Source organism: Lontra canadensis, unplaced genomic scaffold (genome assembly GCF_010015895.1).
Source record: "Lontra canadensis isolate GAN:19392208 unplaced genomic scaffold, GSC_riverotter_1.0 scaffold30, whole genome shotgun sequence".
NCBI classification, from domain to species: Eukaryota; Metazoa; Chordata; class Mammalia; order Carnivora; family Mustelidae; genus Lontra; species Lontra canadensis.
The window spans coordinates 1,385,485-1,406,086 of record NW_022631024.1 but is presented as its reverse complement, the minus strand read 5'-3'; the positions used below and the strand labels follow the sequence as shown (position 1 = coordinate 1,406,086).

Sequence of the window (20,602 nt, the reverse complement as noted above, 5' to 3'; positions counted from 1 at the left end):
AAAAAAAAAAAAAAAAAAAAAAAAAAAAAAAAAAAAAAAAGGCAGGAAACGGGCGCCTGAGTGGCTCGGGTCATGAGCCCACAGTCCTGGAATGCAGCGCCACGTGGGGCTCCCTGCTCCACAGGAAGCCTGCTTCTCCCTCTCCCACTCTGCCTGCTTGTGTTCCCTTTGTGTGTGTGCGTGTGTGTGTGTGTCTCTCTGTCAAATAAATAAATAAAAATCTTAAATAATAAAAATAAAAAGCAGGAAAGTTAAGGGTTACACAAGACAGCATGTTTCAAGAAAAAAAGCATTCATGCTCAGTGGGGTTAAGGACAATTTCTACCCACATACACAAAAATGATACAACTCCAAAGCCACTGCAAAACCATGCTAATGCTTTTGACTAAGATATATGATGCATTAAGTCAACGAACTAAAAAAACAATTTTAACAGGGTTTGCTTTTTAATGGAATGCAATGTCGCGTTATCCTTACAACCGGCTGCTTGCTGCCCTTTCGCTACCTGACCATCCCGAACTGAGGCCCGAGGTCTAGTCATGCCCATTCCTGTCACCAGCATTAGCGCTGTACTGGCAAAGGAGTTTGCATTAACCATTCTAGGCGACAATTATCCTTAATGCGACTATTACGAAGCTGGGAGGTGTGAAAGGATTAAAGATGGACGTCAGTTCCCGCAGAACTGAAAAAATATACCCGCTTCGTTCCAGAAGCCTGAAGTGAAAGAGTTCGGCCTCGGCGCGCAGCGCCAGCAAGGTCGGAGCCAAACAGCCGTAAAGCCCAAACCCACCGGAAAAACGAGACCCCAGCCACCGGCCACTTAGAAGAGGTGGTGGGATCCCGCCCCCGCCCTACGTCGGAAGGAGCCCCGCCCCGGCCGCTCAGTCCACGCCTCCGTCTCCCAAGCTAGCCGCCAGGCAAGTGTCGTTGCCAGGCAGCGGCGCAGAGCACTGTGGGGAAGGGACGGAAGCTCCAGTGAGCCATACTTGAGCTGATGCGACGTCTCCAGACGTGGTGGAGGCAAAAAGGGAGAAAACGAGCTTGGGAAGGGACGCTCGCTGGGTCCCGGTGGGATCGGACGGAAGCCCGGGAGGCCAAATCCGTTGCGACGTGGAAAGTTTGGATGCAAGGGCGACTCGAGGCGGAGGCGGGGCTGGGTGAAGAAGGCGGCTATGGCGCGCGGTGCACTATGGGACACAGTGGGGGCGACGTGGGGCGGGACGGAAGCCGCTTTGGGTCAGACTGTGGCGACGCGGGAAGTCCGGACGCCGTGGCTGACTGAGGAAGAGGCTTGAGACGGAGGCGCGGGCCTCGGCTCCGTCGGCAATGGCGGAGAGGCCCGAGGACCTAAACCTGCCCAATGCCGTCATCACCAGGATCATCAAGGAAGCGGTGGGCAGTTGTAGCTGGCGGATGGGCCAGGGGCGGATGGGCCAGGGGCGGACGGGCGGGCCGCTGGGGAAGCAGGTCTTGGGCTGGTAGCTTTACTCACCCACGCTCTTTTCACAGCTCCCGGACGGTGTCAACATCTCCAAGGAGGCCCGCAGCGCCATCTCCCGCGCCGCCAGCGTCTTCGTGCTGTACGCCACTTCGTGGTGAGGCGGGCTGAGCGAGCCAGAGCTTAGCTGGGCCTGGGGCATAAGGGAGCCGCAGAGACCACCCCCCGCCCCGGTCTGGAATCCCTCAAACCCCGACAGTTGTGCTCTACCTCAGTGCGGAGCGTTCTCTGGTGCCCCCTTCCTACCCCTTACGGGACAAGAGTGGGTCTGACAGGCCCCCAACGGCCTTTCATCTTTTTTTTTTTTTTCCCAGTGCCAACAACTTCGCGATGAAAGGGAAACGCAAGACCCTGAATGCCAGTGACGTGCTCTCGGCCATGGAAGAGATGGAGTTCCAGAGGTTCGTTACCCCGTTGAAAGAAGCTCTGGAAGGTAATGACCCTTTCCTTTGTAGAGCCAAGTAAAAGATGTTCATCCTTTGTGACCTGCTCACCTGGCCCTGAGTCTTCTCAGCTTGCGTCCCTGTAAGAACAGGAAGCAAGTACTGGATGTGACTCAATCCGTTCAGGTGGTGCCGCCTCAGAGCTGATCTGTGATGCTGAGCAGGTTATGTGCCCTTCTCTGCCCCAGCCTTTCGGTGGCGTTAGCTGCTGTGGTCTGTTGGGTTCAGCCCTGCCCCCTCACCCCCACCTTCCTCCTCACAGCATATAGGAGAGAGCAGAAAGGCAAAAAGGAAGCTTCAGAGCAAAAGAAGAAGGACAAAGACAAGAAAACAGATGCAGAGGAGCAAGACAAGAGCAGGGATGAGGACAACGAGGAAGACGAGGAAAGGCTGGAAGAAGAGGAACAGAATGAAGAGGAGGAAGTGGACAACTAATGGGACGGGAAGACTGTGGCACCTTGGAAGGTACCACCCTGAAGTGTGGTACGTCTGTGAGAAGCTTTTCCCCGCTGGGAAGAGTAATCTCAGCCAGAAGAGCCTGAGAAGATCAAAATAAAAACTGACTAAAATTATCAAAATCAGCGCTTCCATCAGAGTAGCGGAATCCCATTTTGCCGAATCCATCTGAAGGTAATGACTTTTGGCAAGAGGGATTCTGAGTGGCTAATTTGATTAGTCAATTTGATCTCTTTTGTTTACTTATATGGTTAGGCGGTTTTTGATCCCCAGTTCCCTTCCTAACATCCCCCCAAAAAGGAGTAACGACTTCCATGCCGCCTTCTGTGTCCCAGATCACGGAGGTAGTCAAAGCTCAGAAAAAGTTGGGGCTTTGAGCATGCTCAGCCTGTTTTGATTGTACAAGATTTGGCAATACTGGCTTATTAAAGTGGTCAGAATGTGTTTAGCTTTAGGAAACTACTAAAAGGTTACGGGGGAAGAATGAAATCTGTTGTCTCTTCACTTGACAGGAACATTAATAGAATTTTTATTTCTCCAGACCCACTTGGCTCCTCTGTCTTGCCTGATAGGCATTTGACCTGCTGGGGTGGCTGTGCTCTGGGCACATACGCTTTTAAATCAGCCGTGTAGAATGGAATTAGTCAAGCAAGTGTGCCAATATCTTACTTTTACAACAAAACAAAACAAAAGATGGCTTAGTCTTAGGTGCACCTCACTGCCTAGCACTGTATGACTTTAGGATTTATGGTCACCTCCTGGAAGGTATAAAATTCCAGACTTTCTCTTCTTGTAGTCCATTTCCCAGGCTTGTGGCTCTCATTTTTCATTCTTCCAATTCATGACAAGTTTCAAACTTTATTTCTTTTAGGCACAACTTTCTCCCTCTGTGCTTCTCCTTTTCTCTCTTCTGCCTCTCCTCTGTTCCCAGTTCCCACTATCTCTCTCCCTCCGTTTCTCACGTCTGCCAACCCAGGAACTTTGATAAACTGCTTAACGTCCCAAAGTGCAGAAATCTGATGGTGCTCAGGAATCTAATCCTCACCGCAAAAAACCATCCTGTTTAACTGCTTTTGAAGTAATTCTGTTGACCTTTCTCCTAGTTGTTTTTTTTCTTTCTCTTGATATTTGGTGCTCCGAGCACTTTTTTGTTTGTCTCTAAGTTGAGCGCTTGGAGGGTGACAGGTAGTCAAATGTGTGTAGTTTGACACTGTTAATTTGTTAAATGAATACAGTCAAAACTTTGTTGACAAATGAGTGAAGAATGTTGAGGAAAATTATGCTTTGTACAAATAAAGAAAATTCTTGTTAAAAGTAATGACTCCTGCTTCATCCTGCTTGTTTATGGTAGGTGTTTGGGGAGGATGCACTGATCATCGTATATAGTTTTCAGAATGTGGACTGGGCCAGATCTTTGGAAATCTGGGATCCTGCGTTGCCTTGGATAACCAGCAGATGCCGCTCTTCACACACAGCAAGAGCTTTCTGTGGCTCTGCTGGGCACTCTGTGCGTTACTAGTTGCTCTATGACTCAACGTTTATTGAGTACCTACTATGTGTCTGTACTGTTTAAATGCTTTCAAGTATGAACTCTGGAATCCTGTCACGAGAACTACCTTTACCTTCACGATGTCAACTACAATGCTGTATTACCTCTAATCTACAAAACTTTTTCAAATCATGAATTTATAAATAACATTTCATACAGTTGCAACCCCAATAGTCATTAGATCTGGTGGCTTTTCCCTTCTCCACAACAGAAACATCCATTCTTAATTCCCATAAGCACCACTCAGCTAAGCTCTCAAGTCCCATCTCGACTCCTGTGGCTTCCTTTGAGCTGTTTCCTGCTACATCTCTGCTTGCCCCAGCTTCCCCTGTGTACCGTTTGCCACGCAGATCTTCCTGGAACTTTGCTATATTCTAGTCCCTCACTGCTTCCCATTAAACCCATACTTAGACCTGGTATGCAAAACCTGTCTGAGGAGGCTTGCCTTCTCATCTACTCCAGTCTGTTTCTACTTCATTGTTAAGTTTCCTGTCAATGAATCCCGAAAGAACTCTCCCTCCATATGGCTTTACGTCTTCCCAAACTTTGTCTACCTAAGAAAACCATGTTTCCTGAGAGTGGGAAGTACGACTTAAAACTACAAAATTTAGGAGGTACTTGGCTGGTTCAATTGGTGGAACCTGTGAGTCTTGACCTTGAGGTAGTAAGTTTGAGCCCCACGTTGGGTGTAGTGACTTCTTAACAAACAAACAAACAAAAAAACTGGGAAGAATCTGAGGTTATCAACCAGTCTTTTCCAAGCGCACCTTTATCTTTCCTATAGTGGTATCTGAAGTTTTGAAGGTTGCCTACTAGGTTAAGGCAAAAATATCATCTTTTATAAGCCACAGCCCTTCAGGCCTAGAGATTCTGATCTGGATTCGGAGAGTGGAAAGGTTACCATTTTTACCCATGCAAAATTATGTTTGCAGGAGCATCTGGCTGGTTCAGCAAAGCATGCAACTCTTGATCTTGATGTAAGTTTGAGTCCCATGTTGGGTGTAAAGATTACTTAGCGAAAAAAAAAAAAAATTACTGGGGCACTTGGGTGGCTCAGTTGGTTAAGCACCCAACTTTGGCTTAGATCATGATCTCAGTGTCCTGGGATCTAGCCCTGTATGGGGTTCCCCATTTGGTGGGGAGTCTGCCTGCTTCCCCTCCCTGCGCCCCTCCCCCAACTTGTGCACATGTACTCCTTCTCACTTGCTCAAATGAATAAATAAAATCTTCTTAAAAAGAAATTACTTTTGGAGCCTAATCGTATTGTTGCTGATGAGAGACAGGCTCATCAGGGAGAAGTGACTTGGCTCAAGATCTTACCACTAACTTAGGAAAGCTAGGATCCTGTTCTAGTGGCACTAGGCCTTGCTTCTCATTTTTTTCTTTAATGAACTTTTTACTTTGGAACGATTTTAGTTTTCAGAAAAGTTGCAGAGTGCAGAGAGTTCCCGTGCAATTCACCTAGCTTTTCCTCATGTTGATGTCTTAACGTAACCACAGTACATTCGTCAAACCTGAGAAAAAAACCCACCAAATACCAAACTGTTTGTATTTCACCAGGTTTTCTGCTAACGCCCTTTTTTGTTCCAGGAGCCATTCCAGAATACTACATTGCATTCAGTGAGCCAATTTTATCTTTTCTTTTAAATCAGGGTGGTTGTTATTGTTTTAAGATTTTAAATTATCTGAGGGCCCCTGGGTGTCTCAGTTGGTTGGGCAACTGCCTTTGGCTCAGGTCATAATCCTGGAGTTCCAGGATCTAGTCCCGCGTCACAAGGAGTCTGCTTCTCCTTCTACCCTCCCCCTTCTCCTCTCTCTCTCTCTCTCTCATTCTCTCTAATAAGTAAATGAAATTTTTTTTTTTAAAGTCCCAAAAGAGTGAAAAATTTAAGAATGCTGCTGTTTGGTGTAACCTGTGTCAAAATCTGTCTCAATCTATTTCAAAAAAATAAAATCTTTTTTTTTTTTTTGAGAGTGCAAGCAAACGAGCAGGAGGAGGGGCAGAAGGAGAGGAAGAAAGAGAATCGCCAACAAACTCCCTGTTGAGTGTGGAGCCCGACGCCAGCCCTAAGATCATGACCTGAGCAGAAACCAAGAGTCAGCTGCCCAACTGAATGAGCCACCCAAGCACCCGCCAATTTGATCTTTTAATTGAGATGATATTCACAGAACATAAAATTAACCATTTTTAAATGACCAATTCAGGGCATTTAGCACATTCACAATGTTGTACAACCACTACTTCTATCTAGTTCCAAAACATTTTCATCACCCCAAAATAAAACCCTGTACCTGTCAAGCACTTATTCCCCATGCTTTCCTCCCTCTAGCCCCTGGCAACCCCTCATCTCTATTTTTATACACTTCAGAGCATTTAGCACAATGCCCTATACCTACCTGGGAAGCATTCACAATAGTCAGTCGTTTTTTTTAATTTTGTGGGTTATTTTGTTTTGTTTTTCACTTTTTATTAAAGTATAAATACCAAATGGTGCAGATAAATGTAGAGCTTGATGAATTTGCACAGGCATCCATGTAACTCACACTCAGATCAATAAACAGCATGACCAGCACCCTAATAAGCCCCTGTGGCCTCCCATCTGTGCACTTCCTGTCTTCCCCAATGGTAATCGCTATCCTAACTTCCAACGGCACAAGTGAATTTTGCCTGGTTTGTATTTCATATAAATGAAATCATACAATATGTATTCTTGTGTCTGACTTCTTTTGCCTAACATGATGTTTAAGATTTATTCATATTGTTGCATTCACAATACTTTTTGTGGATAAGACTGAGAGACGAAGGTAAAATTGTTTTCAACAGCTTGGGGTTGGGTAGAGAATGGAAACAGGTCTTTCCACCAAGAATAAGAGAAACATGTGAAAAACAGATTACACCAAACAGCAGCATTCTTAAATTTTTCACTCTTTGGGTTCTCTGAGGTAGATGGTCCTAATTACGCTTAGTTACCAATAAACTCAGATGGAACAGGTGTCATGAAAGAAATGAGCAGGGAATCCAAACTACCCCTATGAGTTGAAGGAACCTACTAGCAGGCATTGCCGAGGAAGTCCAGTGTGACATGGGGCAAATTATTTAATCTCCCTGAAGACTATCTTCCCAGTCTGTAAAATGAGGGTAGTAACATTGTTGTCATCAAAATTAAATAAGTGAATGTAAAACGCATGGTACTGTCCCTGACTCAAATGCACAAAAAATGACTTCATTTCCACCATTTCCCTTATTTGACCACAGATCAGAACTCTAATAGCTGGAAATTACACAGGTCATATTTCCCTAGCACGCATTAAGCCTTTGTGCCGCTTTAACTTGAAATATAAAGAGGTATAAAACAGGTTTGGAGTACCAATTTTGAGAAATAAAATCTTAGAGGAAGTGTAATAACCAGCCCACTGGCCTCCAGCAAGTCAGAGTCAGTTTTTCTCCAATCCCTGATGCATCTTTATAAAGGCATTCCTCGGCTAGGGTACTGATCTACACCCCTACCTCACCCCCCCCAATACTACTAGGTCACCCAAACCCCAAAAGCCTCACCAGTTCCCTCCGGCCCCTGCACAGACTCTGCCCAAACCCCGCACAGACCTTTAGTCAAATTTTGCGCTGTACCCATCCTAGGTCGGTTTGATGCCCCTATCAGACTCAAGAGCTTTTCCGGAGTCTTTCACATCACATCTCTCAATCCATGGCACAGAGCTGGCCCTGAGTAATTACTCTGGAATTAATTTTCTCTGAAAACCTGGAAGGCAGCCTGGTGCTGAACTCAACAGCTTTAAAATACTCAGTCTGCAAAAATGAACTTAGCTATTGTGTTAGGCATTAAGGTGTTGTTTTAATGTCCTTGACACCCGATTATTCTTTCAACAATTAACCACCGCCAAGTATGCGCTAGGCTGGGAAAAGGAGGACGCCAAAGAGTGTAATCGCCTAGGAGCCAGACTCACAGGGACCACCCCCCCCGCAACGCCCCTGCGCCCCAACGTGGGCTCGGGTGGGCCTTCTGCGGCTCAAGTTCTGGCCCCTAGAGGGGCTGGGCGCGGACCCGCCCGCCCTTCCACACACCCGATTGGCCAGGCCTCGAGGGGGCGTGGGCGGAGCCGCGGCCCGAGTTGACCAGCCCGCAGGCAAAGTGCCCGCAGGGGGTGTGGCTTGCACGCCGGTCGGGGCGGGCTGCAAGGGGGGGGAGCTGTTTCCGGGTGAGCCGCCCCGCCCCCACGTGGGCCCCGGGAGAGTAGAACGCGCTGCGGTGGTGGCGGGAGCAGCAGCTCGGAGCCCTTGAGGAACCAGGTGAGTGGGGAGCGGACTCGGGGAGATGGCGGACTTGGAGGAGGGGACTGTGGCACCAAGAGTCCCTTGTCCCCAGGTCCCAACGTGCCGTGCGCGCCTGAAGCGCCGGCGGTGTAGCCGGGGACAGAGTCCTTGTGGAGCCCCCGTTTGGAGTCTTAGATTGCCCTGCTGCAGCCGGGATTGGGGTCCCCGCGTAGCTGTACGTTTGGGGGCTCGGCTCTGGGCTCTGCCTCCCCTCTCTGGGGTCCACTCCCTTGGAGACGCCTAGGGCATTCTCCATCAGTACAGAGCCCAAAGTGCCTCGAAGGACGGGGGAGGGAAGTGGAGGCAGTAACAGCCAGTTTGTGCTAGACTTAAACAAAGGTCACATCCATTGGCCTATTAAGTCTACAACAGACCTTGAGGTCCGTTCAAGTCGCCATTTACCAGGTGCAGAAACTGAGATCGCTCAGCCAGAAAGTGACAGAATCAGGATTTGAACACACGTCTGCAGAGTCCAAAACCTATGTATACGCTTAGCCATCAGGCTGCCAGTTGCAGCCAAGTCCAGAGTCAACATTCTATTTCCTTCCTCGCCTACCCCCCTTTCAGCCAGAGTTCTCCACAAGCCCACCTCTGCTGGTAAGCACAGCTTTGAAATCTACTTGAAGTATCAAGGTGGGTACCGAGAACTGGGCTTCTGAAGACCCTGATTCTAGCCCCAGATCTGCTGCTGACCTCTTGCCTGATCTTGAGCTAGTGTCTGCCTTTCTCTGAGACCAGTTTCACCATCAATTTCAATGATGTAATCAACAAACTGTAAGGATCCTCTTAGCCAAGATGCTCTAGGGGTCTGGAACTGGCAGATTCTCCCTAGAGCTCCAGATGGCTAAACCCAGAAAAGGTTGGGCTCTTCAAAGCCCTAGGTGAAGGCCTGGGTCTCGTGCTTCTCTTTAACCCCTGTATCTAGCATTGGAGCAGACCCAGGGTAGAGATTCAGGAAGTTAGTTGGTCCCCTTTCAGAACTTTCAGAACTGCCTGACAGCTGCTATCCTGGGCCCTTCTGGGGCGTTGGATTTCTCAGCCCTGGTCACCTTCTACCATAGGTGGCCCTCCTGACTGCCTCCTCCCCAGCTAGCAGCTGGGCCTTCCAGAGCTGGCAGCAGCTCCCAGCTGTCTGCACCAAGAGCACAGCCTCTGAAATCCTCAGCAGGGCACAGCATGATAGTGGTGGTGGTGGGGGGGGGGATGTCGTTCATGCCTTGCAGCTCCTTCTAACCCTCCTTCCCACAATGGCAGCTCTTGGGGCCCAACGTATATACTCCCAGATTTGGGAAGTTGCCTTTTAAGGAAGGAGATACCTTCATAATCACTCTGCACACCTGCCTCTCTCACGAAGCCATGCTTGATCCATGGAGACACAGGCCCCTCCCATAGATAGCATCTAGTCCACCCCTCTGCCTCTGCATCTATCCAGATTAGTTCTCACCACAGAAGCTGCTGGAAGGCAGGGACCCCACCTGAGATATCTGGGAAGACCCTGCGGCGGCGCAGGTTTGAGTGAAAGTTCTCCCTCCTGGGAGTGGAGCAGAAGGCACAGCTGTGTGGACTTGGGGTAGGGGGTGATATTTCCAGCTCCCTTCTGCTCCTTGTGATAAAAGTAGCTACATGTTCACTGGGCTGCTACCTGATGCCAGGCACGTACCTCCTATCTCTCATCTGATTTCCGCAGCTTTGCAAGTTGATAATATCATTCCCATTTTATAGATTATGAAATAAAGATTCTGAAAGGCCAGCAGCCTTGCCCAAAGTCACACAGCACAGAAAAGACGTGGGATTGTGTGACCCCGAAATAAGGTTCTTTCTGCACCGCCCTGTCCTGCCTTCCAGCTAAGCTAACCTGTTCTCATGTGGGTGAGCATAGGTGCTGGGTCCCATGGTGACTTGCTGCTGTCTTCAGTGAGGTATCACAGGATTGTGGCTTTTGAGGCTCCCTTAACTTGGAAGAAATGCCCCCCGAACCCAAGTGTGTGGAAATCTCCCAGTCTTGAGGGACTGTTTGCAGAGCAGAGCCTTGGCGTGGATTTGGCTCTGCAAACAGGTATCTCTGGCTCGGGGCCGTTTTATTTATTTTACTTATTAAGTGCCTGTTGTAACAGAATGACTATGTGTGGTAGAGGTGACAGGGCACTGGACTAGAAGGCAGGAGACTCACGGTCAAGGCCAGCTCTGCACCCGACTGACCGCTCAATGTCAAACAAGTCCTGTTGCCTCTCTGCACCTCATTTTCCACTTGAAAATCTAAGAGATGAACAGGATTGGTGAATTTCAACGTTTTAAAATTTTTCTCAGCACTGACACCCGTTTCTCAAAGCAGATCTCTCCCTAAACCCTAAAATTAAACAGATGCAAGTAGAATTGCCCTAATCAAGCCTCCTTCTCACTCTCACCCTTCTCCCTTGCCCCCCTCCCACCCCCATGGTAAAATTGGGGCTTCGTAGCTCCTAGGCAGCCCTGTTCTGCTGCTTCTGATAAGCAGGAGGCCTGTGCTTGCCCAGCCTTCTAAAACAGATGGGGAGCTGAGGCCACTAGAATGCAGCTTTGGATTCCAGAAGCCAGGGTCCTGCTATAAAGGTTGTTCTCCAGGAAGTAAATCAGAGGCATGTTCAAAATCCAACTTGACTCTCCAGAATGACATGGAGCAAGTCACTTAACTTCTCAGAGCCTCCATTTCCTTATCACTGAAAGTTGGAACGGTCTCTGCAGTGAAATGAGATAATACATATAAAAGTACCTAGTCCTGGGGCATCTGGGTGGCTCAGTGGGTTAAGCCTCTGCCTTCCGCTCAGGTCATGATCCCAGGGTCCTGGGATTGAGCCCCACATCGGGCTCTCTGCTCAGCAGGGAGCCTGCTTCCCTTCCTCTCTCTGCCTGCCTCTCTGCCTACTTGTGATCTCTGCCACATAAATAAAATTAATTGATTAATAAAATCTAAAAGTACCTAGCCCAGTGCCCAGCACATAATGTCACAGTATATTTTTCTCTCGTGTATTCTCCATCTCTCCCACCCACAAGGCGGATAATAGAGGTAGAGAGATGCTTGTGGAACCAAGTGTTCATCAGGATTATGGGGGATGATAGATAAGACCCTGTACTCAATTTCGGGCTCGTTTGCTCACCAACTGTGTGGTCTTGGGCAAAGGACTTAACCTCTCTGAGCTGAGCTAACCCTAGCAGACCCGACCACCAACCTTGCACAAACTGGGCACTCATCTGGGGGTTGAGACCCCTTTGGGGAGGCCTGACTTGCCTCTGTGTCAGATGATGTGGCTGGCGCCGGGAGGGGGGTGTGGTAGGAGGGTGGGTCCCTGTGTGTCTCCTGATAACACCAACCCTGCCAAGGAGGAGGATGGATAAAAATGGGCTCCTGAGCTGCTTGGGAGGGCGCTAAAGGGGCCCGAGAGACTGGAGAGAAAGGCCTTATCAGTGTGCTAGGGGACCCCCATTCCCCACTCCCTGCCTGGGAGATGACACATCAGGCTCACAGGCCTGCTGTTTTAGCCTCTTAACTCACTAAGTGTAACCTCGAATAAGTCCTTGCCTTGAGGTCCCATTCATACAAGGAGACACCGGTGGCTCCTTTCCCCCCCTACTTGGCTACTGGGTATCTCCCCAGGCACCTCCAGAAGCTCAGCTCCCAACCACCCTCTTCCTGCCTTGTCTCTGTCTCCATTGCCCTCTGGGTCACACAAGCTCAGAGCCTCTGCCCCAAGAGACTGCCTCTTGGCTGCCTTACGATGGCCCTTCCCTTTCCTCCCCTCCCCACTCCTGCTCGAGTGTCTGTGCTCCTTGGCTCAGCTCTGCTCTGCCTGCAAAATTATCTTCCTAAAGCCAGGCCCTGAGCAGGCCACTCCCCCACCCCCTCCTCATCTTCCCTGTCCTCAAGTCTGGCCTCCTCTTGTCCCCCTCCCTCCCTGGTACACACATCACCTTTGCCTCCTCAGTCCTCACAGTAGCCCACGGCCTGTTCCTCCTTCAGCTTGGCCCCCTTTCTTCCCTTCCTGAGGGAACACTCTCCCCTTTTCCTCTGCCAAGCTGAACCCACTCATCTGAGAAACAAAGTTGAAGCCACCCCTCCCATACCCGGCCTTCATCCAACAAGCTTCTTCCAACCTCCAAACTTGCCTTGGGACTCATGGTTCACTTGGGGCAGCTCCTGTCTGAGACAGCCTCCAGCAGCCCTACCTGCCCGGGCGGGTAGGGCCTCGAACTCGCGTGCACCGGTGCCTGGCAGGGCCTGGCATGCAGTAGGTGCTCAAGAAACACGTGCACGCCCCAGCTTCCTTCTGTCTTACATTCGCTTGTTTGGCACTTAGGGTGCATTGTCTTGTACTTCATGTAGTTAAATATTTACCCCGCAGGCAGGGTTGGGGGGCAGGGGAGTCCAGGAATGAGCTCACTGCGGACCATGCCCCGTAGAAGCTCTGTCTCCTGGAATGAGCTGAAATGCATCCACAGAGAGCTGTTATGGAAGGCAACTATGCTCACCTCTATACCACCAATGCTGCAGCACAGAGAGCTGTTATGTAAGAGAGATTATGATCTGGGCAAGAGAAGCTTCAGCAGGAGAGGGAAGGGGGCACCAGATAGGAGTTAGGGGTGAGGAGGTGGTGAGGCGAGCATGAACCTTTTGGATAAAGGGCGTGGGGGGAGGGCAAACCAGAGAGTGGCCAAGTGTGGCTGGTGCTTGGGGAGCGGCAGGGGGCACTCAGGCTGGAAAAAACCTGCCTGTGGTCCCCCTGTAGGGGGTCTGTCTGTCTCTGTCTGTCAGGCCCCGTGCTATTTAATCCTCTTAGTGTGTGTTGTGCGGTACAAGAAGTCTCTGTACCAGGTGTTAACAGTGCTTTTCTCTAGAGGTAGAATTACCGGCGATTTTTCTCTTGCTCCTTATCTAAAATTCCTGCCAAGCACACACACATTTTTCATGGAATGAACAAAGTTTAAGTGTCAGCTTCTCATACTAATTTCTAACCCATCACAGATCGATTTTTTTTGATAGAATATTTTTTTTAAGTTGTATTAGGGGCGACTGGGTGACACAGTCAGTTAAGCATCTGCCTTTGGCTCAGGTCCTGATCCCAGGGTCCTGGGATCTAGCCCCACATTGGGCTCCCTGCTCAGCAGGAAGCCTGCTTCTCCCTCTCCCACTCCTCCTGCTTGTGTTCCTGCTCTCACTGGCTCTCTCTCTGTCAAATAAATAAAATCTTAAAAAAAAAAAAAATGTATTGGGGCACCTGGGTGGCTCAGTGGGTTAAGCCTCTGCCTTCAGCCCAGGTCATGATCTCAGGGTCCTGGGATTGAGCCCCACATTGAACTCTCTGCTCAGTGGGGAGCCTGCTTCCCCTTCTGTCTCTGCCTGCCTGTCTGTCTACTTGTGATCTCTCTCTCTCTCTGTCAAATAAATAAATGAAATCATTTTAAAAAATAAAAAAATAAAAATGTATTGAATTGCTAGAGAAATGTCATTTTAGAAAAAGAGACCATCAAAAGTACAAGCTAAAATCTTAGATTATTTGATTCTGATAGCTAAGAAAGTTTCCAGAAGGGCCTATGTCCCTTCCTCTACTTAACCTTGTCACAGACCAGCAGGGATTGGCCAGCGCTGGCCAGAGAGCGGTGGAGACAGGAGTTGGGAGGAGCACAGGCTGGGTATGGGACCATCTCCTGGGGACAGGGGCCGTGTCTCACATGCCTCTTGTTGCTCTCTGCCCCCTCACCCCAGAGCTGAGCGTGCAGCCGACGCCCCAGGAGCCCACAGTGCCCAGCAGCCTGCCTCCGCGTTGCCCCTGTCCGCCATGCAGCCCCAATCAGTTCTGCACAGCGGCTACTTCCACCCACTGCTTCGCACCTGGCAGGCAGCCGCCACACCCCTCAGTGCCTCCAATCTCATCTACCCCATCTTTGTCACGTGAGTCCCCAGGAATGGTCCAGGCCTCTGATCTGCCAGGGGTGTGTGTGTGTGTGTGTGTGTGTGTGTGTGTGTGTGTGTGTGAGAGAGAGAGAGAGAGAGAGAGAGAGAGAGAGTGTTCAGGACAACAGTCTTCAGAACCAAAACAAACCTTGAAGAGATCTCAAGTCTTCCTGTTTAAAAAATAAGGATTGTAACCCTGGCCTGCCATCCTGAGCTTTTGCGAGAAGACAGAAACTGAGAAGGCGTTCTGTAGATTGCAAAGAGCTATGTACGTGCCCACGGCGGCAGTCATGATTATTCATAATAGCAGTGGCTGACATTGAGCGCTTGCTGTATACCGAGTACTGTGCTAAGCAGCGTACGTGGATTCTCTCTTTCAGTCCTGACAGTTGTCATGGGAAGAAAGTATGGATAGTGTCCCCTAGACTGTCCTCTCCACGAGGGCAGGGATTTGTCTATTTTGTTCACTTTGTGTCTCCAGAGAGTAAATAGTACCTGTGCATCATAAGCGCTCAGCATTCGTTGAATGAATGAACGAACCCATCCAAAGACAGATGAAGGGCCTGAGGCTCAAAGAGATGGTACAACTTGGCCAGGGTCACCCAGCCAGCAAGTGGCTGGGATCGCAGGCAAAGAGGGCCTTCTGACTTCAGAACCCCAAGTCCGTAGCCACTTGACTCCTTCATATGATTAGTGTTCTTTTAGTCCTGTTGCCTCTGTTGTCACTGTCACTCTTGTTGTTCCTATTATTTCAGGCCCTGGGCTTGGCCAGGCAGGGAACCAGACACTGGACCCCAACTTCCTCCCTCCATCCACCTTCCCATCTCCCCAGCCATCTCTCCCAGTCACTCCCTCACCACTGGCCCTTCCCACAGCTTCCAGTCCATAGCCCACCCCTACCCCCCCGCTCTTGCAGGGACGTTCCTGATGATGTACAGCCCATCGACAGCCTCCCAGGAGTGGCCAGGTAGGAGATGTGGTGGGGAGGGCCAGGGGAGGATGGAGGGAGAGAGTTCCCACTGGAGGTGCCAGGAAGCAGACCCAAGAGGTAGAAGATCTGGAGAAGCTCACTTGAGCTCCTTAGAGAAAAGAGTTTTCTCAGGGTCACAGCCACATAAAGGAATGAGCTACCCATTCATCACCAGAGATGTCATAGCAGAGTCCCTTGCAAAGGAGAGCCGAGCTGCAAATGGGAGTTCAGTAAGAACCTTACACAGCTAAGTTCCATAGCTCTGCTTCTGGGGGCCTCAGTTTTCCCATCTGTTTGGTGGGTGCATTCCCACCCGTCTCTGTACTGTGAGACTTGAGCCCTCCTGGTGCCGTGTGCAACTTGGCTCTTAACAGCGTGGGGGGTGATGAGGTGCGGGGAGCCTTGCCTGCCACCTGCTTCATTTCAGCCCCTCTGCTCCCCCTCCACACAGGTATGGGGTGAACCGGCTGGAAGAGATGCTGAAGCCCCTGGTAGAAGAGGGCCTGCGCTGCGTCCTGGTCTTTGGAGTCCCCAGCAGGGTCCCCAAGGTGGAGAATCAGAAGCAGAGTTCGAGGGGAAGACAGGGAGGGTCGGGTGAGGGTGAGCTGAGCTCACGCATGGACAGTGGCCTCATTACAGCCTTGTGCTAGCCCTGGGGCATGGGTGAGGGGACATGGCCCCTGCCTGATGACAGCACCCGTGTAGGGACAAAAAGCTAAGTAGGGGTGTGACACCCTGACTGGACAGGTCAAGTGCCCTGTGCAAAATGGGGACAGTCCTTACTGCGTCCTTGTGCAGGAAGCTGGCCTCCGTGAGGTCTGGCTCCTGCTTTTCTAGGGCCTCACATAGCAGACGTACCTCTTTGTCCTTCCCCTGCCACTAGGATGAGCGGGGTTCTGCAGCCGACTCTGAGGACTCCCCGGCTATCGAAGCCATCCGCCTGTTGCGCAAGACCTTCCCCAGCCTCCTGGTGGCCTGCGATGTCTGCTTGTGCCCCTACACCTCTCATGGCCACTGTGGTGAGCTCCCTCTCTGCACCCCCCACCCCGCCTAGTCCTCCTCTGGGGGGGATGGGCCAGGGACTGAGATTCTCCCCCAAAGCCAGCTGTCTGTCCTGCAGGGCTGCTGAGCAAGAATGGGGCATTCCAGGCAGAGGAGAGCCGCCAGCGGCTGGCAGAAGTGGCACTGGCCTACGCCAAGGCAGGTGAGTGAGCCATGGGCAGAGAGGAGGAACTCCGGGTCAGAGTGGATAGCAGGCTCCCGGGGTTCTGAAGGCCACCCGCTTCCCCTCAGGATGTCAGGTGGTCGCCCCGTCGGACATGATGGATGGACGCGTGGAAGCCATCAAGGAGGCCCTGATGGCCCATGGACTTGGCAACAGGGTAGGGGCGGGGAGTGTGGCAAGGGGTCGGGGGGGAGGCACAGAGAGAGTCTGGACCATCCCTGCCCCTATGCCTGCCTAGAGTCACGGAAGTGAAAACAGCCCTGGACGGGGTCTTTGAGATCCATCTCAACCTCCGCACCTCACATAGGAAAATCAAGGCCCAGAGCTTTAATGGGACTAGACCACAGGCCTTCTGCTTCCCAGCGTACAACCTTCCTCTCCCTGTCCCTCCACCCTGGGATGTCTGAACCTTGACCCCCGTTGTCTCCCCATAGGTATCAGTGATGAGCTATAGTGCCAAATTTGCATCCTGTTTCTACGGACCTTTCCGGTGAGTGGGGATTGGCAGGGGTCTGCTTTCAAGCCCCTCACCCACTCGCCCAAAGCTGGAGCCCCCCCGCCTCCCGCCCCCTTGCTGATGCCTCCTCTTCCCAGGGACGCGGCTCAGTCCAGCCCAGCTTTTGGAGACCGCCGCTGCTACCAGCTGCCACCGGGAGCACGAGGCCTGGCCCTCCGAGCAGTGGTGAGTGACCAGGGCTTGAGCCCACTGGCTGGGCCATTCCCATCTTGCCTCCTGGGCGCTCCCTACACAGTATTTCAACCCTTAGGCCCGGGACGTACGGGAAGGAGCCGACATGCTCATGGTGAAGCCCGGAATGCCCTACCTGGACATCGTGCGGGAGGTGAAGGACAAGGTGAGCAGGCAGAGCAGAGAGAAGCCGGGGCCCAGGGAGAGGAGTGCGTTTGTCCACAGGCTCTGGTGTCTCAGACTCAGAGACCACAGACTCCCTGGGCTCCTGAGCAGGAATCCTATCACCGCATCCCTGCCCAGGAACCACCATGGGCATCTGCCCCAGGGCTGGCCAGAGCCTTTGAGCCACTGGGCTTTCCCAGTTCAAGAGTGGGGAGGCCTGGAGCACCTGGGGGACTCAGTCGGTTGAGCATCTGATTCTTCGTTTTGGCTCGGGTCATGGTCTCAAGAGAGTGGATTGAGCATTGGGCTCCGCACTCAGCGGGGAGTCTGCTTGGGATTCTCTCTCTCCCTCTGCCCCTACCCCTCTCTAAATAAATAAATCTTTAAAAAAAAAAAAAACAAAAAACAACACTGGGCCTGGCTGCCAACAGTAGTGACACCGAGCACGGGGCCCCAGAGGCTCACAGGTTGGGCAAGGTGGAAGGGACACTCCGGAGATTACACCTGTCCGCCCACCCCTGCTTTTCGGCAGCACCCTGAGCTCCCTCTTGCCGTGTACCACGTTTCTGGAGAGTTCGCCATGCTGTGGCACGGAGCCCGGGCCGGGGCGTTTGATCTCAAGGCTGCTGTTCTGGAGGCCATGACCGCCTTCCGCCGCGCAGGTAAACAGGCTGGCCGGGGTTTTCTGACCCGTGTCATGGGGCTGATGGGCACTTTGTGGGGAAATAAAGTCATGAGACAGCCTGGAGTCTTGTGCCTGGAAATACCAGGAGGGGCCGTGGAGCTGCAGGAGCAAACGTGTAGCAGTGAAGAAAGCAGAGCCCTCGGTGACTTTTTTGGTGTTGAGACCGTAGCCAAGCCAGCTGCGTGCACTCAGTGTCCTTGTCTGCAAACCGGGGATCGAATAGCCAAGGCGTGTTGTCTGGAGAACTGCGGGTGATGATACGTGTTACGGGCATATGCTCATCACTCCACAGACAGGAGCCGGTGGTGGTGGCGTGCACGCAGCACGGGAAGGGCCCTTAACGACGTACTCATTCCTCCCACTCTGTGTTTTATACATTGGCAAACTGAGGCCCAGCAAGAGAGAATGACCTGCCCAGGGTCACACAGCATGCGGGCTCAGCCTTAACATTGTGACGCCCATGGGCTGTGCCTCTTCGTGGTAGCCGCCTGCCCCCTCCTTGGCCCTGGACTCCCTGAAGGTGTGCCCAGAGCTGATGCCCGGCCCCTCCCCGCTTCCTGCTTCTGTCCCCCCACAGGTGCCGACATCATCATCACCTACTACACGCCTCAGCTGTTGCAGTGGCTGAAGGAGGAGTGATGGCGGCCGTGCACAAGACCAATAGCTAGAACTTTTCAAAGGTCCTGGGGCATTGGAGATGTGAAAACCAAAGTAAATGCTGCTTTAGAACTGTGCCCTCACACCCTCTTCCTACTCACGTGCTGGCCAGCGCCCAGCAGCCCGGGGGGCTTTCTGCCAACCTGCGCCCTCTCACCACGCGAGCCTCCCGGGCTCCCCCAGCCTTCCCCATCCCTCCCCTGGATCAGCCCTGAGGCTCACCTCCACTACCCCAGCTCCTCCTTTTGGTGTGGCCTCAGCTTGAAAGCCGCCAGGAGGTAAGGGCTCAGACTTGGTGGGGCCTCACAGAGGGGCTTGGAGCATTGGGGTAGAGGAGAGCAAGTGGCATCTTGTATCATAAAAAGCTCCAGAAACCCCGAGGCCTCTGGCACCAGAGCTGGGCACCGGGACAGAGGCCTAGAATGACATCTCCAGGTTTAGAGTTGAGATGTGCCTCGATTCCACTGGAAGGTGATTCCCACACAGGCCCATGTTGGCAGGCTGCCTGAGCTCTCCTATTCTGTTCTCAGCCATAGACCCAAAGAAGAGTTACTTGTTAGTGAGCAGAAACGTTGCCTGAGGATCAAAATTGAGAAGCAAGTAGAGAGTTCCTGACTGTTGGAGAACTAGAAGCCAGAAAGGCTTTTCTGTTGAAGAGAATTTTTGAGAACATCTGCTCGGGGCCTCGACACAGTGCTAGGTACTGGGATATAGCAGGATGGATCTCAGCCTGTCTGTCTGTGTGGAATCACAGCAGGGAGAACAGGAAGACAGATGACAATAAAACAAAGCAATTACAAATTGTAATTCGTGCTTTGAGGGAAAGAAAGGGGCTTGACAGAATAACCAACCAAGGGTGTCTCTTGAGAGGATGGTCCAGAAGCCCTCTCTGAGGTTGAGGGACAAGAAAGGATCCTTCCAGAAAGCAGAGGGAAAGGCAGAAGAAGCCACAAGAATGACACAAACTGTGCAAAGGTCCTGTGGTGGGAGGAGCTTGGCAGAGCTTCTGGGAGCGGGGTGAGGAAGCAGAGGGGGGTTGATAGGACTGGAGGTTGGAACGGTAGGCTCTGCAGGCCTACCTGTAGGAAGCTCGGTCTTGGCATTGGGTAGAAAGCGATCTGCAGGATTCTTAACTAGAAGTTATGTGTGTTCCACTTTTTCACGCTCTGCTGCTGTGTGAAAAGGGAAGGGTAAGCAAGAAAGAGACTGGTTGGGAGGCTCTTGGAGACCCCACAGAGCATCAACAGTGGCCTGGACTGGGGTGGCAGTGGGGACAGGAGGAAGTAGATGTATTCAGGATATGTTCTGGAGCCAGAATGAGCAAGTTTTGCCTGAACTGTTAAGTCCAGGGAACAGGAAGAAACAAGGATGGCCTCATGGGTTTCTGGCTTGAGCCCCTGGATGAGTGCTTTCTTCCAAGACTCACATCATGTCTCCCGTAGTAAAAGTTAAGGCCCTACCTAAAGGGTCCACCTGCAGAGTGACAAATCCCAAATCTAGGGCCAAAGCAAGCTCAAGTCCGACCTTAAGCAGTACCACCCATTTTAAAATGTAGAATTCTTAACCCCCAGCAGAGCTCCTCTAGTGAGACCAGTCCCCTCTGACTCCCTGTTGTCTTCCTCAGAGTTGCAGCTGACTGGGGACCTGGTCTCACCCTGTCCTCAGCATTTGGGGAGGTAGCCAGTCAAAATCAGGGCTTGAAGAGGCATAAAGCTTCACCTTCCAAGGAGCCTGAGCCTGGAACTCCCACCTGGAGGCCCAACACTAATTGGAGATGAGCCACTGATGGGCCTCAGGGCTCTGACCAGACCAGAATGTTCGGTCATGTTAGCTTCTTAGCTTCTTGTCTCCTGGCCCTTCGGTCCCCTGGTCCCTGAGCTCATTTTTGGTTAGTGTGGAAGGGAAGATTCTTCAGGGCCATCCCAGACTCATCATTGCCAAGGTAATGTGCAGCCTGGTTCTTGTAGGCGTAAAGAGACAGGAGACAGACCTTGCTCTTTAGGTATAAAC

The 20,602-nt window shown here is 51.4% G+C and overlaps 3 protein-coding genes across 10 annotated transcripts in view; 2 read left to right on the top strand and 1 right to left on the bottom strand.

Annotated features, from left to right (window-relative positions):
- Window positions 1-1,580, bottom strand: part of CUNH9orf43 (chromosome unknown C9orf43 homolog) — an 18,812-nt gene extending 17,232 nt beyond the window's left edge. For all 4 annotated transcript variants that reach the window (XM_032865654.1, XM_032865651.1, XM_032865652.1 and 1 more), the window contains exon 1: window positions 1,493-1,580. The gene's annotated coding sequence lies outside the window, so the exon portion shown is untranslated. The remainder of the gene's footprint in view (window positions 1-1,492) is intronic.
- On the top strand, window positions 1,214-2,945 carry POLE3 (DNA polymerase epsilon 3, accessory subunit). 2 transcript variants are annotated; one of them, XM_032865660.1, is made up of 4 exons: window positions 1,214-1,392; window positions 1,510-1,580; window positions 1,813-1,931; window positions 2,204-2,945. In XM_032865660.1, exons 1-4 carry the CDS (start codon window positions 1,327-1,329, stop codon window positions 2,374-2,376), a joined length of 429 nt encoding a protein of 142 aa, XP_032721551.1. In that variant the 5' UTR covers window positions 1,214-1,326; the 3' UTR covers window positions 2,377-2,945. The 2 variants fall into 2 exon arrangements, with proteins under 2 accessions (XP_032721551.1, XP_032721550.1); XM_032865659.1 differs by having other exon boundaries at window positions 1,219-1,392; window positions 1,510-1,595.
- A 5,236-nt stretch (window positions 2,946-8,181) lies between these two features.
- On the top strand, window positions 8,182-19,769 carry ALAD (aminolevulinate dehydratase). 4 transcript variants are annotated; one of them, XM_032865656.1, is made up of 12 exons: window positions 8,182-8,252; window positions 14,014-14,199; window positions 15,119-15,169; window positions 15,624-15,720; window positions 16,056-16,191; window positions 16,293-16,376; window positions 16,466-16,554; window positions 16,832-16,887; window positions 16,992-17,079; window positions 17,165-17,251; window positions 17,783-17,912; window positions 18,513-19,769. In XM_032865656.1, exons 2-12 carry the CDS (start codon window positions 14,087-14,089, stop codon window positions 18,572-18,574), a joined length of 993 nt encoding a protein of 330 aa, XP_032721547.1. In that variant the 5' UTR covers window positions 8,182-8,252; window positions 14,014-14,086; the 3' UTR covers window positions 18,575-19,769. The 4 variants fall into 4 exon arrangements, with proteins under 4 accessions (XP_032721547.1, XP_032721549.1, XP_032721548.1 ...); XM_032865658.1 differs by lacking the exon at window positions 8,182-8,252 and adding an exon at window positions 8,848-8,873; XM_032865657.1 differs by lacking the exon at window positions 8,182-8,252 and adding an exon at window positions 8,848-8,909.
- The last annotated feature ends 833 nt before the right edge of the window (window positions 19,770-20,602 follow it).

What these genes read in the sequence shown, in the direction of transcription:
- ALAD (XM_032865655.1), top strand. Translation starts at nt 12,759, where the DNA reads ATGGAAGGCAACTATGCTCACCTCTATACCACCAATGCTGCAGCACAG. An exon ending in GCCTGGCCCTCCGAGCAGTG is followed by an intron (nt 17,080 to 17,164) that starts GTGAGTGACCAG and finishes TTCAACCCTTAG; the next exon opens with GCCCGGGACGTACGGGAAGG. An exon ending in TGCGGGAGGTGAAGGACAAG is followed by an intron (nt 17,252 to 17,782) that starts GTGAGCAGGCAG and finishes GCTTTTCGGCAG; the next exon opens with CACCCTGAGCTCCCTCTTGC.
- POLE3 (XM_032865659.1), top strand. Translation starts at nt 1,327, where the DNA reads ATGGCGGAGAGGCCCGAGGACCTAAACCTGCCCAATGCCGTCATCACC. An exon ending in GTGCTGTACGCCACTTCGTG is followed by an intron (nt 1,596 to 1,812) that starts GTGAGGCGGGCT and finishes TTTTTTTCCCAG; the next exon opens with TGCCAACAACTTCGCGATGA. An exon ending in GTTGAAAGAAGCTCTGGAAG is followed by an intron (nt 1,932 to 2,203) that starts GTAATGACCCTT and finishes TCCTCCTCACAG; the next exon opens with CATATAGGAGAGAGCAGAAA.